Below are 15,253 nucleotides of genomic sequence, written 5' to 3'. Positions count from 1 at the left end.
TGGAAAGAACCTTTTTTGCAGAGCATTACAAGTGACAATGCGTTCCATGTTTTCCAAAAGTCTGGTGTCATGTTTTCACCACTATCCCAGATGCTTGATGATATATATACTTGTCACTATACCTTGCATTGAATGTTTAAAGCCTGAGGTGTCGGCAATTCACCTACTATCTATACTGACCCACTAGAAACTATGGTCTGATGTGTTAAGGGTTTTTACCCATTCTCTGTGGGTAAATATGATGACACATATTAGGAAAGATTTTTATGAAACCAGCCATTTTACCTATCAATGAAATAATCAAATGCAGCCAAAATATCAAATATGAGTTTGATATTTCCTGATTCTCTATAGTTTATAAAATGATTAAACTAGACCTAAAACATGAAACTAAACTCTGCATCTTTAGACCAAAGGCCACAAAACCGAAAAAAGTAAAAGGAAGAAGAAACAATATTTTAGTGGCATCCCTAAAGAACAAAACTCAAGCAGAGCAATGTTAGCCAGTCTTTCTTACTGCTAGCTTGTATAACAAAGTTACATTGTATTGACCCCTTCAGGAAGAAAAAAATGACACTTTCACTCTCTTTTTCCTTTCTTTGAATGGCATTTAGTTTGTGGTTGTCCAGGTGTTTTTTCAGTGTTTATATGTTTTCACCAGTGAGGGCTATTTTTCTTTCAGTGGGGTTTTATCAGTTATTATAGGTTTAAACGTAAAACCCTACAGCCTAGGCATTTAGCAGCCCTTTCATGAAAGCACTCCTATTCCATACTGCACAGTCTAGTTCTGGTAAAAACAAGTATTGGTTTCCCTAACTAGAGAGCTGTTGGCTTTGCCATTGCTTGTTTTCTTTACTGTAGTTTAGTGTTCCAAAAAAGCAGCACTTTATAATGGTAAACTAATGTCCAAGTATAACAAAATTGAAAGATGGCCGCCCCTGTGTTGCATGCACATGCCAACATATTCAAATGATATTAAAGCCCATTGACAGATAGGAACCACTTGAAGAGACTGCAGAGGGGTGCTGCGCACTGCAAGCAGGAGTAAGGGCCCAGTGTCAGTGTCTGGGGAGCTGCGGGGTCCTCTCATACTTTCACAAAAAAAAGGATGCATTGGCCCGCAAGTTCCTGTCACCAAAGGGGACTACTTTTGTGGCAGATGTGTACATTGTGCATACGAAAGGCAGATTCTCAGAACGAGGAGCCATTGGTTGTAGTGAGCTGACCAGTAGAATAAGAGCAGTTTATGTATCTATGTATTTTTAAAAGGTTTGTTTGGAAAAATAAAAGCCCCTCCCCCAAAGCGTCTTGTGTTGGGGGAGGGGTGGGGCAGAGAGGTGGGCGCCTCCCTTCTGCTCGCCCACCAATTATTTAGTACTCCTCAAAGCATGCTCAGGGTCGTCCCCATAAAATAGTACCCAGCAGGCCATCCTCAGATTTTCCATCCTTCACACAGCGCAATCTTCATAGGTTTGACAAATCCCCTTCGAGTGCTATTGGGTTCGGTGTACACAGTTTTCCTTTTTACTTGATCACTGCATGGGCCTGGAGAAGAAAACTTCCCATCACCCAAGAGAAGGCCAAATATTGCATTGTTTTTCAGATTCCTCTATCCCCTCCACCTAAACACCCCATGTTATTTCATTTGGAGAAAGGTTAAAGTTCCTGTCACCAAAGGGGACTATTTTTGTAGCAGATGTGTACATTGTGCATTCGAAAGCCTGACTTAGAATGGCTGAAGTTGACCAGTAGAATAAGAGCAGTTTTGGAAATGGTTACAGATGGAGAGTCTCCATGAACGAGAGGGATATAACAATTGTAAGCTGCACTCAAAAATATGATCAAATAACCAAAAAGCACCATGGAGCCCAAAGCCATGAAAGACACAAAGGCATACGTAACCATAAAATCAAGGCCAGAGGTATTCGAGGTACAGCACTCTGAAGCAGCAACGAGCAACCATTATGCTTTCAAATGTGGCATGCTTACTCATAGGACGCAAGCAGAAAAAGGTGCTTAAAATAGGCTTGATCTAGCACCTATGTACAAACAGTGACACATTATCACCACCTTAAATAGCTTCTCCTAGAAATACTTCTGGATTCACATAATGGAGATTGATGCAACAGTGCCAGACGAGCAAGAGCTAGACCTCGATAATTGGTCAAAGCGTACCTCCGTACCCAGTCCAAAAAAATGCAAAATGTAAGGGACAGAAAATCTGTCCGAACTTACCCGTACACTCTTAAGACTACTCAATAAGGGGAATGGCTGCACACTGAAGCGGCTCCTCAGCCCTCGCTGCCTAACTGCCCAGTAATCCTGCTCTGGTGCTCTCAAACTGCCCCGATCTGCTATACGATCGCCTAAAGATCCTCTAGGCGTCCTCCGATCGGGCCCTATCACCTGCTGAGCCCCCTCGAGCAGCGGCACCCGAGTCCCGAGAAAGACCTCATCGCGGCCCAAGATGGCGGCCGCGAGTCCTTGAAGAGCCGCCTCCAAGACCGGGGCCGCTCCGGCTGCTGTGGGACCCTCATTGCATGCGTACAACTCTGTTGAGTCTTCCGGAGGCGACACTCTATCCTCAGCGCCCGCCCACGCCTCGCTGGCCCCTCCGGTTGACGAACGGCGAGTGAAACAGTGGGCCCCCCCAGCCGCCCGGCTTCAACGCCTACGCGAGTCCCCGGCTTGGGCCTACTGCCGGGGACCGCCTCAAAACTGACGGTGGCACTCTCCATTTCTCCACTCAAAAACGCAGCGAACGGACATACGACCCCCCCCGGCTCCTGCTGGAGTCTTCCCCCTGAGAGCTGTAGAGGACGTCAGCAGAGCTGCTCGGGAACCTTTCTCTGTCCCTTGAGGTGTGGGGCGGCGCCAGCTTGCATGCAGTGGGACGAAGGGACTGAGACCGACGGAGCCCAGGCCTTTAGTGAGTGCAGGCCAACTCTCGCTCTGCTTCCAGGAAATTTGTGTGGGCACACGTTCGCCACCACTCCCTACTGGACGCGCCTAAGCATAGACAATAACGCTGCCTCCAAGTGTCCCTTCCTGGGCTACCCGGACCCCGTTGAGGCGCTCCCAAGGGGTTTCCCCCCTGCTTTGATGTGTTGCGACTGGCTCCTCCTCTGTGACTCGGCTGCCCTAGAAGCTCTCATTGCTCCTCGCCGTACACCTGGGATCCTGAGAGCCTGTCCGTGGCCCCCTGTGTGTGACCATCGTTTGGGGAGCGGCGGGGCTTGAAGAGACCCGCAGAACAGACGGGGCACGCTGATCCTGGTCCAGGGGCCCGCCCGGACTGCTGGTGATAGCCCGGACGGCGTAAAGCTCTCGCACGGAGGTGCCTGGCCCTCTCGGAATCGCTGTGCCGCATCGGAAATCCAACCAGGGGCGGACGCCACAATACCCTGAATCCTACTCGGAGGGGCGGCTGACAATACTGCAAGAATTGTTCCTGACCCCCACATTCTATCCTTCTGCAACCGATCGTCCTCGCCCCCTGAGGCCCGTTGGACCCACGATCTCTCCCGAGACGTAAACCTTAAACGACGTGGAGAACGCTTTTCCTCCTCCCTACGACTGGTGAGGGACCCCTCTCCACGCAGTGCGCCTCTCTAAACAGCACCAGTACACCCTCCTGATAGACCTCCACTCCAAGATGGCCTCTAACAGGGGAAATCGGCCCCCCAACCAAAAACAAATCAAACTATTGTGGGGCTCCAAGGGAGAGCCTGAAGACACTGCCCCTGATGCACTATCTAAGACAGCCTTCCCCCTCCTCCAACAAGGCCCCCCACTCTCGACGATGTCATGGAGGCTATCGCTGGAGTCCGGTCCTCTTTAGAGACCCGTATTGACTCTGTGAACCTAGAGGTGACACTGCTACGGGCGGACCTCCGCAAAATGGATACCAAAGTAAAAGATATCGAAGTCAAGACCCTGGCGCTAGTCGATGACACCTCCACACTACAGCAGCAAGTCACCCAACTCCAGAAGCAACAACAACAAATGGAGACGCTCCTCGACGATTATGAAGGTCGCGCAAGACGCAACAACCTCTGCATCCTAGGTGTCCCGGAGCTCCTTGAGGAGCCGGCTGCCGACCTCTTTGTAGAGAAACTGGTGCTCCAGCACCTCCAGCCAAAACATCTCTCCAATTATTTCTCCATAGAAAGGGCACATAGGGTTCCCAGGGGCAAACTGAAACCTGGGGCTCCCCCCCGCCCTATCGTCGCCCGGGTCTTTAACTTTAGCAACCGGGATGTCATCCTTCAAGCAGCGCGAGATGGACCACCATTGCGAATTGACAACCCACAGATCATGCTCTTCCCGGATTTCACCGTGAAAGTGCAGGCTCGTCGGCGCAGCTTCTTGGAGGTGAAGAAGGCACTCCGTGCGCAATCCATCAAATACTCAATGCTGTTTCCAGCGAGATTGCGAATTGAATCGGAAGGCAAGCCCTGGTTCTTTGAATCCCCTGCTGAAGTATGGGACTGGCTTGAGAGGTGGCGTCAGTCCGCGACCACCCAGAATAGGCGCAGGAAATCCGCAGATCGCACGGAGGCCGAGATGCAACCTGGCAGTCAAGATCTATTTACAGACAACACGCAGGGTGAGCAGTGATGTATGAGGACAGTACTTCTCGAACAGCTGCAGCGCTCTAGCTCTCAACCGTCTGCAATTGCCACGACAGTTATGCTGCTCCTGTTTGACCAGAGACCCCATATTGACCCATCGACGAGGGATCCGCCCATGCTTTGGTTCACTGTATTGCCTACACCGCTGCAGCTGCCTGTACGGACCAGGGCCACACCTTACTACTGGGTCTACTCCTTACGGATGTGTTCTCATTCAATCCTCAAGCTTCCGGATATTCCTTCAGGTCACTGATGTGAACCTAATCTTGTGACCCGGTGATCCTCCTCTCCGGGGAAAACCCCATCCTGCAGTCCGCAGCCCATCCAGATCCACGCATATCCTTTCATTGGTCCAGATGTACCTCTACAATTTGTCTGACTGTTTGCTTAGTGGCCCGATGAACGGTATTAACTGAGCAGGTGAATTTGTGGCATAACAAACTCACCCATCTGGCACTCCTGAGTAAAGGTATTTTTTGACCCCATGGGTGAACTGTTGTAGAGTGGGATGGAGATGAACAACATGCCTAACCTGGGGAAGCAACGTTGCAGACTTGGACCTCCCTCACCTTATTGATAGTAATATACTGTTTACATACATGGGGCAGCGCATCCGGACGCAGTCAAACTGCCTACAGTGTAATGAGAGGGGGCTCTAGCGTGGGCCGACCTGGGCCTAATGGTTAATTTCTAATATGTGAATGCTATTACTGTTATAAGACGTTTTCATTGCACCAGATGATATCATCCGTTCAATAGCTAGCGGGGGCACCCACGGCTCTCCACGTACCCCATCAATGTTTGGGAGGGCGACAGGCACTCTGCCTAGTTGGGGTGTGGATAGTTTCAAGTCCGCGGGCAGGGGTGCAGGGAGGGGGGCGGAAGGGGGGGAAATGAGAAGGGGGGAGGGTAAGGGGGAGAGGGGGGTAGTTGAGAAGTTTACCAAGTCAATGCTATGGTTTTTGGCTTTGTTTTTGTTTGTATATTGCAGAGAATCTATGACCATGGAACGTACTATGCAGCGATACACGCCGTCACGGCACAGTCCACACTCCCTACCAGACAATACCGGCTCCCTCCTTAGAGAGAGATGGGTGTTGGAGAACCTGGCTCTGACTTTGCTGCTATTTCTGACTTATTTCCTGTTTCCACGCCACACTGGTGTCTCTGATGAGGGCCTCCCTACACAACGTTTGACACCTTCACAAAGCACCCAATACCCAGCGGTCGGCCACGCCCGGTCCCTCCCTAAACCCGCTATGGGCATACCTGAGACAGCCATTTTCTATAAGGCACAACTGGTGCCCCAAGACCACTAATCCGCACACACCCTCCGTCCTTTGAGCCACCATGACACCCCCATCAACGACATCTCTCTCACTCATGACGTGGAGTGTCAATGGCCTTGGCAATAGAATTAAAAGAGGGATAGTTATGCAATATCTTAAACGCCATGCTCCAGACTTGGTCCTCCTCCAAGAAACGCACCTGATGGGCAATGCATGACAAGCATTACACCGGGGAGGATATAAACTACTCGTACACGCAGGCTTCACCTCAGGATCTAGAGGGACAGGGATCCTGGTTCGGAAAAATGTTGCACTGACGTGTACAAAGAAGTGGGCCGACCCTCTGGGTCGTTTCGCAGTAATAGAGGCCACTTGGGAGGGCAAACCGCTGAATGTCATCTCAGTCTACATCCCTCCAGCCCTAGGCACAGCTGCATTGCAGGCCCTGCAACGCATAATGCTAGACCTCCCGCAAGGACCCCTAATTATTGGGGGCGACTTCAATATGACAATGAATGATGCCCAGGACCGACACCCCCAGCGGCCATCACACCGATCGGGTTCTGACTTCGCACAGACAATGGGGCTTGAGGACCTATGGCGTTCATCTCACCCGACTGCTTCTTATTTCACACACTATTCCAATGCCCACAACAGTAGCTCTCGTATAGACTATCTGTTTTCACCACTCACTGACCTAGAGTTCTTTCATCCTCCTAAAGGGCTTCCCAGAGGAATCTCGGATCACTCCCCACTCACAGTAGAATTCACACATCACCGCCAGAGACCCCGCGGCCCTATTATCATAACACCCTGGATCCTAAAAAACCCCGACATAAAAGGTAACTTGCTAGAACACACAGAATACTACTTCGCGGAAAATGTCGGCTCTGTGAAATCCGCTATAACTATGTGAGAGGCCTATAAGGCGGTACTTAAGGGTAGGGCACTATCTCTCAAAACTGGTTACATCCATAAGCAAAGCGAGCACCTGACACAGCAGAAACAGACCTTACCGCTCTAGAATCACTCCATAACGCAAATCCCACTGACGAGACGGCGGCCCGTCTCCGCGTGAAACAAACGGAATATAAAGCGTTGGCCTCTTAGAAGGCTCAGGCTAAGCTCCTGAAAACTCGCCACCGTGTCTACGAACTGGGAGACAGGGCTGGTAAACTATTGGCATGGCTGGAAAAACGCGACCAGGGATCCCGCTGGATCCCAGAGTTGACTATACCAGATCAACCCCCTATCACAGATCCAGGTGAAATAGCAGAGGCCTTCGCCGCCCATTTTGAGAAAATCTACACGGCCAAGGCACTATATAGTGCCGAAGAGTCTAAACTGCTCCTGAATGAGATGAGACTTCCTACTCTCTCCGACTCTGAAGTGCAGGACTTAGAGGCAGACCTCACCGCAGAAGAGGTTGGAAACGCCTTGTTTGCCGTTCAATCAGGTAAGGCTATGGGCCCCAACGGTGTCCCTATTGAGTTTTTAAAAGGCATGGCAGGCGAGATCCTCCAGCACCTTAAGGCAATGTTTGAGGAGAGCCGAGAGGTTGGATGCCTGCCACCAGACCAACGACTGGCATCAATAGTGGTCATTCGTAAACCTAATAAACCAACTAACGATTGCGGCTCCTACCGGCCAATCTCCCTCATTAACTCTGAGGCGAAGGTCCTGGCGAAGCTCCTCGCTACCAGGCTCATGACAGTCCTCCCCGCCTTGATATGAAACCCGACGTCTTCAGGCCATCCAAAATCAGGCGGCCCGCCTCATTCTTCGCCTTCCCAAATCTTCCCACATTACCCCCGCACTTAAGTCCCTTCATTGGCTCCCTGTGCACCTCAGATCTTTTTTTAAATTGGCCTGTCTGGCTTTTCGGGCGCACACCCACTCAGCTCCCCTCTTTATCAGTTCCATGATCACTCCTTACGTCCCTAGCCGCACCCTCCGTTCCTCTTCTCTCTCCCTTTTGCACGTCCCCCGCTTCCGCAAATCCAGAACGGGGGGCACCCGTTTTTCGGTTCTGGCCCCCCGGTTCTGTAATAGTCTTCCTCTCTTCATTCGTTCCATTCCCATTTATACCCATCTCCGTAAAGCCCTGAAAACATTCCTGTTTTCCCAGGCATTCCCCTGCTAGCTCCCTCGGATCCCCCTGTTGAGTCAGGTCTAGTCCCCAGCGCCAGGAAGCCGCTTGGCCGCAGTGCGCTTTATTAAGTTTCTTTTTCATTTCATTTCATTTCATTTCATTTCATTGATCCACGAAGATCAATCTGGCTTCCTGCCAGGCCGGAATACAGCGCTCAACCTCCGACGGGTTCATAACGTAATGTGTAGAATGCCACACCTTCAGGAAGACGCAGCTATCCTCTCCCTAGACGCTACACTCGCTTTTGATTCTATAGAATAGTCATACCTTTTCGCGGTACTACATAGCTATGGCTTTGGTCCCAAATTCATCCAGTGGATCCGACTGCTCTACACTGATCTCTGGGGTCGAGTCTATGTTAACGGACATACGTCCAGGCGATTTCCCCTACACAGAGGTACGAGACAGGGATGCCCTCTATCCCCTTTGTTGTTCGCACTCACTCTCGAACCTTTGGCCCACTGGGTCAGAACTGACAACTCCATTCGCGGCCTTCAATGGAATGACGACACGATTGACAAGATCTCGCTCAACGTGGACGACATCCTTGTATACGTCTCCTCCCCCAAATCCTCTATTAATAGTCTACTACACGTCATCACTAACTTTGGCAAGTATTCAGGTTTCTCCATTAACTGGTCCAAATCGATAATTTACACACTTCATGGCCCACCACCTCCCCTCCCACGAGGCTACTCAATTGAACTGGCCCGGGAGGTATTCAAATACCTCGGAATTTTCATCACCCCAGACCCAAAAATATTCTACGATCGCAACCTTAAAGGCCCACTTCAGAGACTTCATGATGACATTTCTCATTGGAGATCACTCCCTCTCTCTCCCCGGCAGAGAAGCCCTCTTTAAAATGTTAGCACTCCCTCGATTCTTATATGCCTTACAAAACTGTCCATTTCCCATACCCGATTCTTACTTCAACACGCTCGAAGGAGACCTCCGACTCTTCATATGGGACGGTGGCTCTCCCCGTATTGCTCTCCTCTCACTTACACAGGGGTGGTACGACGGAGGTATTGCCTTGCCGAACGTCCGACTCTACTATTGGGCTGCCCAACTGACCGCCACTAACACATGGATTTATGGCTCACCCACGAACTCGGCTTTTCACCTAGAACGGTACCAGACGGGCTGCGGGGGCTATCTGGAGGCCCTATATGGTAAACACTCTCGAGCCCGATATATAGGACCGATGTCCCACCAATCACAATCTGGCACCGAGCTAACAAACGACTTGGGTGGGCCGACACTCTTACGCTATCCACCCCACTATGGACCTCACATAAACTGGGCTCTCTCTGCCACTATCAGGGCTTTGACAGATGGGACACAATTGGCATCTCCACTTTAGGTGACATGCTCCACAAGGGCGAACTGCTGACGTTTGAGGAGCTCCAGAAGGCACATGACTTGGCCCAATCAGAAGCTTTCCGCTATCTCCAAATCAAACACGCCATACTTACCAATGTCCCTGATCTTTCTTCCCTTCCACAATCCTCGCCCCTAGAAGATAGACTCTTGTCAGAACCCCTTCAGGCCAAAGCAATATCGTACACCTACCGCAAACTTTGTAACAACATGCCCAATGCCTTCCAACTTCTGCGAGACAAATGGCAAAGCGACATCGGAGACTTAGACGAGGCAGAATGGCAGGCGGCATTGATGTCCCCGTGCGAATCAGCTATTAACCACAGATTTCGACTCATACAATTAAAGATACTACACAGAACATACATGTCCGCTCCCCTGCTGGCCAAGATTGGTAGACGCACATCTGACCTCTGTCTCCGTAACTGCAATCTGACTGGTACCTTCTACCACATTCTCTGGGAATGCCCGGTGATTCAAGACCTGTGGGAGCGAGCTGTTCGCAAAATGACCGACGCTCTAGGGAAGCCAGTCCCTCTGACTCCCAGGTGCGGACTCCTCAATATATGGGACCCCACAGACCTAACTGCAATGGAGCAACAGTGGGTAGCTCTGGGCTTCCTCTTACTGAAAAGGGAAATAGCAATGCAATGGGGCTCACCAACTAAACCACTTTTGATCAAATGGGTTGCTGCTATGGATGTGTGTATGTTGTCTGAAAAAACAGTCTATAAGATCAGGGGATGCCCTGGTGTCTGGGATAAAAAATGGGGGCAATGGAACGTTTATAGAGGTGAACTGTGTACTTCCCCCTCTACTGAGATGACATTGGCTGGACCCGGCTCCTCTCGACATCGTGCTGGCGATACACTGCTGTAACATACGTATTCTATGTCAAATATGTATTCTGTGACTAACTACTTGATACTACCTCTGCTTTTGTTTAATAAAATATTAAAAAAAAAAAAGACTACTCAATAAAACGCGCTCTCTAGAACTTCTTGAAGTCACAAGTGCCTGTGAAGAACTACTCAGCATGATCTAAATACAAAACAAGCAACAAACCGACAGCGTGGAAAAATACCTCCAGAGAAACTCTATCCCATAAATGAATTAAGCCTGGTGTGGGCAAAAATACTACTTATTTGAGAGTCTGAAACCAATCCAGACGAAATGGGGACACTTGATGTCGGTAAAGACAGGCGTCGTGCCACCTGATACAGAAGGGACCACTGACTTTAACAAGATCTGAAGTATCAGGCTGCTAGACAATTCTACGCAAAGAAAACTAAAACGAGGGAAAAACTGAATAAATATTTTATCCTAGGCAATGTATTCTGTTATTGGTTTCTTTGAATAATTGATCAGAGATAAATTGTTCCATGATGCACAGCTTATAGGATATGACACAAGTGGCATCTACTTGTTGGTCCCTTCATTTGATCAATTGTTAACATTTAGCATGTAAAGGATTTCTTTGGGAGCATCATTGTGTTACTTTGCACTGTGGAATGGCCACACCTTATATACGTGCATTGTTTAGGGTTTGCCACCGACAGGGTTTTCTTAGAGCGCGGTTTCAGCATTGCCTCCATATATCTTGCTTCTGTTTTTCAAGGGCATCATTTATTCCCTTTTAGATGGAACGTGTTAGCTAAAGAATTCTTGCCAGCAGTCTTAAATTAAATTATCTTTGCTGCTTGTGTTTTTCTTAGTTGTATAGTTCAATAAATGTGTATGCTAAGATGTCATGGGAGGTATACGGAAGATCTGTTTTAAGAATAACCAAAGTATTTACGTCTGTGCGTAAACCTTACCTCTTGTTGTTTTCAGATTCTCCAGTTTTCATGTAGAAGGGGGCCTATGCTAGAGATTTTTAGATGTGCAACTCAGTGAGTTTCTTGCCTTTGTGTCACTAGCACTATCCTAGCATACCCAAGTGTTATGCCTACAGTGCCCAAGTCTTTGGAGAAGCTTATTCATCGCCATCACAGTATGTTCATTCTGTTCAAGAGCCTGACTGATAAGCCCACGCTTTTCATTTCAAGATGTAGTTCTATGCTGGGTATGGATATGTAACATTTGCCAGAGCCTTCCTTTTTATCCCGTGAGTGAAGAATGATGTTGCTCGGACCTCTTTACTGTTTGTGCCCCAAATCATGATTTTAGTTTTCTTTGAATCATTTTAAAACTTTTTTTTACTTGAAAGAGGTCTCTGTTGGTGCAAGTAGTACCTGCAGCAAATAGGTTTCTGGCTAAGTTATAATCAGTGGAGGCTGGTAGGGAACTATGGTGGGGAGAAGGGGTTGGGGAAAAAAAGAAAGAAAAAAAAACTTACCTGGAGGTCGCCGTCGCAGCTGCTACTTCTCCTCCAGCAGGAAGAACCCTGCTCCCAGAATCCCCTGACCAATCACAAAACTGCCTTAAGCAGCATTGATTGGTCTGAGCGCCGTGGTTCAGCGCTCAGACAGGGGCTTGGAGGCTAGGCATGTTCTCCACTAAGGCTGTATAATACAGCCTGTAGAGAACATGCACAGTGCGCATGTCGGGTTGGCCCGCCCGAGACAACTGGTGAAAGCCTCGCGCACACTTTAGATGCAGACATCGCTCCTCCTCCGGCCGCGACGTCGGGGGGAGGCCGGCCCCGCCCCATCAACGGAACTGCACTGTAGTGCAACTGCAATAGTAAAAATAAAATGCCAATAATGGCCGGCTGTTATTATCGTTTGATTTGGTCTTTGCACTGCTTTAAAGCAGTGGGGCGACGATCCTCCGCCTTGGTGGAGGAGCGCCCCTGCTTATAATACATCAAAGAGGCTAGGCATTGTTGTTTTACCCTTTTCTATGAACATCTTCTGTGAAGCAGAGTAAGAGCTCTGTAAATACTTTGTTTACAAGCGAGAAAAAACTTGAAATGAGCACTTCCGTTAGAAAGATCTGATTATTCTGTTAATGTTTAGTGGCTGCCACTTGCAGAAGACAGGCAGGTATGAGGGAACCTCTGCCCCTCCACAGCAGCTCGTTTTCATGTCAGTGCAATCCTCCCTGGAGCTCTCTGCTGTGATCTTTGAGGCACATCACTTCCCAGCACCAGGCTCCACAGAAACCTCCCAAACTTGGTGACATTTTTGCAACCAGCCCTGGCACATTTTCACACCCTTCTGTGACTAGTTCTGTATTCATTTCCTCTTTCACATCCTTTGGACTCTGACACGTATGATGAAGCAGATTAAATCCTTGCAAACTGCAGTGATTACAAACTCTACCTGCACAGTATAAAACTTGCGTGCTTGGTTGGGGTCTACACTAACCTTTACTCCGTCTTCTCCCTTACAGGGGCTGCATGGCTTGGCTACCGCCGTCCTATGCCTGGGGGAACTTCACCGTGCTGGCACTTGGTGTTTGGGCCATTGCCCAGAGAGACTCCCTCGATGCTGTGATTCTGGTAAGTTGTGCTTTCTACAAGAGGTTGTGGTAGTGTGGACATGATGCTAATGGCAGGCGCTTGACTTCTCTTGAGAGGTTACTTGATAAACTGCCATTATACATTTCCTTCTCAAGTGGCTCTTAGAACTGAAGATTTCTTCTTCCGCTTAATAAATCCCTTCGAACCGGCCATGATTGGAGATTGGCCATTGCTTGCATTGGCCGATGTATGTTAGTGTGGGTTCACTGTTAGCGAAGATACCTGCGGAGAGATCCATCTATATATATATTCTGAATTTGAACACCATGGGCCTTATTATACATAAGGTGCATTTTCCATGGTTGCCAGTTGGCACACCTTTCAAAAGGTGCACCAGGCGTAAACCGGGACAGTGCACCATATTACAAAGAATGCACTGCCCCGAGGGCATCCGCAAACTTGCGCTGCCCAGGCAGCGCATTCAAGTGTAATACCAATCGGCTGCTTCAAAGCTGCTCCGTGTTTCACCGTGCAGGCAGCAACCCGCCTGTACTTCAAACCAGGATTGGAGATCCCCTGCAGGCCGGTGCAGTCAGTGACTGTACACGTCTGGAGGGGTGTGTCTGGGAGGGTTCATGAGACCCCCATTTCTCCCCTCCAGAGGGCTGCCTTTAGTGCATGTTTGCCTCTGTGCCCGCATGCATAATCTGGCTCAAAGGCAAAGCGATATGATCATTTACATGGGGCCACTGCGCATGCTCACATGGCATGACACACTGGCTATTATTTTTTACCATTCCAAGATGGCAAATTCCACTTGGAGTAGTAAATAAAAAAATGAATTTAAACATGTGCAAAATTGCTTTTTAGAAACCGAGTTGTTGGGCGGCAAATAACTGCTTCTGGCTATCAAAAATAAATTGTAATTTGGGGGGGAAAGGAGGAGGAAAAAAATAAAACCTAAAGTGGATTGCACTGGAGAAAGAGGAGGAGTATGTTGTGTGGGAGAAGTCAGTGGGTCAGGGTTGATCAATGGTGAGGCCTAAGGAATGGAAGGGACCTTAGAAATAAAAAAAAATTAAACTAAAAAGACTGGGTGCCCAAGTAACTTGGAACAGTGCAAAATATTCTCCACAAAGTTACACTCGCATGGTACTGAATGCGGTGTTGTGAAATGATGCAAGTTATATTTTTATTTGGCCTGCACAATTGCAAACCTGTATTTATGCTAAATTACACCTGTTTTTAGACTGAGATTTACATATATTATACAAAAACGTTTAATCTTTATAATCTATTTGGTGCAGTCTTCACACATGGTGGAGATTTGCTACTTAACTAGTTACTTTATTGAATTCTGGAAGTAGTGCTGCTAAGAGAAATACAGAGCTGTCAAAAAGGCCATGTGAGAGAACTCCAGTCCTCCACTATCAATTTTTAAAATGAGGGCGATTTCTTCCCTATATACTATTGTCAATTGCAGGCCTTTTTACTGGCAATTTATTTGCATGATGTGGTGGGTACAGGTTCCTGGCTCTAAGCGGGTAAGCCTCAGAGTTGATTCAGATACTGGGAAGCGTTTACTGGAGAGCAGTGGGGGAAGAGTCTGTAATGGCTACTAGACTGAGTAATTGACTGTGTTTTGTTTACAGTTTTTGGTGGGGCTCTCGCTGACAATCCTGACGGATATCATCCACTTTGCTGTGCTTTATGCGGCTTCGAGTAATGCGGCGGAGCAGGGACATGTAGAGGACTTCTTCCGATTCAGTGCTGGCATGGCAATCCTCAGCCTCATCCTCAAACCCCTTTCCTGCTTCCTTGTGTATTTCATGTACCGAGAGCGTGGAGGAGAACACAACCTCAACTTTGGTGAGTGGCAGAGATCTGGGAGCCAAAACTGTGTGAGGATAAAATAGACTGCATGTGCAGGTTGGAAGTCAAACTGGGCAGAAGCCCTCCAAAAGGAGTGTAGGTTCTTATCAGATATCTGGGTTCATCCAATGACCGCCCTTGCTAGGGTCCCCATTAGCAAAAGACACACAATTGATGAATGGAATGCAGTACAAATCAAAACATTCACCCCCAGTCATGAGATCTGGGTTAAATCCCTCATTCTTTTGCTCACCATGCCACCCCAGTTTAGACCTGGCGATCTGCAAAACAGTCTTGTCCCTGTGCCTCGTGGGAACAGTCCAGCTCGAACTGCCAAGCCAGTTCCTCCCTGGACCGGAAACAAGCATCCTAGGACCGGTTTTGGGGTTTGACCCTTCATCAGCCAGGATAGCCTGAATCCAGTGGCACAGTGAGCCCGGGTCATCCGATCTTTGATTCTTATGAACTTCAGTGTGGTTTATTAGAACGGTCCTGTGACCGACCTCTGTTTCCTTCT

The 15,253-nt window shown here is 48.6% G+C and overlaps 1 protein-coding gene across 2 annotated transcripts in view; it reads left to right on the top strand.

Annotated features, from left to right (window-relative positions):
- AGTRAP (angiotensin II receptor associated protein) overlaps window positions 1-15,253 on the top strand; it is a 108,626-nt gene that overhangs the window by 90,897 nt on the left and 2,476 nt on the right. For both annotated transcript variants that reach the window (XR_013594723.1, XM_078642212.1), the window contains exons 3-4: window positions 12,795-12,903; window positions 14,517-14,733. Coding sequence is in view for 1 of the 2 variants with exons in the window: in XM_078642212.1 (XP_078498338.1) it covers window positions 12,795-12,903; window positions 14,517-14,733 (326 nt within the window). In the remaining variant the exon portion in view is untranslated. The remainder of the gene's footprint in view (window positions 1-12,794; window positions 12,904-14,516; window positions 14,734-15,253) is intronic.

Source organism: Lissotriton helveticus, chromosome 5_1, assembly GCF_964261635.1.
Source record: "Lissotriton helveticus chromosome 5_1, aLisHel1.1, whole genome shotgun sequence".
NCBI classification, from domain to species: Eukaryota; Metazoa; Chordata; class Amphibia; order Caudata; family Salamandridae; genus Lissotriton; species Lissotriton helveticus.
This window is presented reverse-complemented; position numbering and strand designations above follow the sequence as displayed.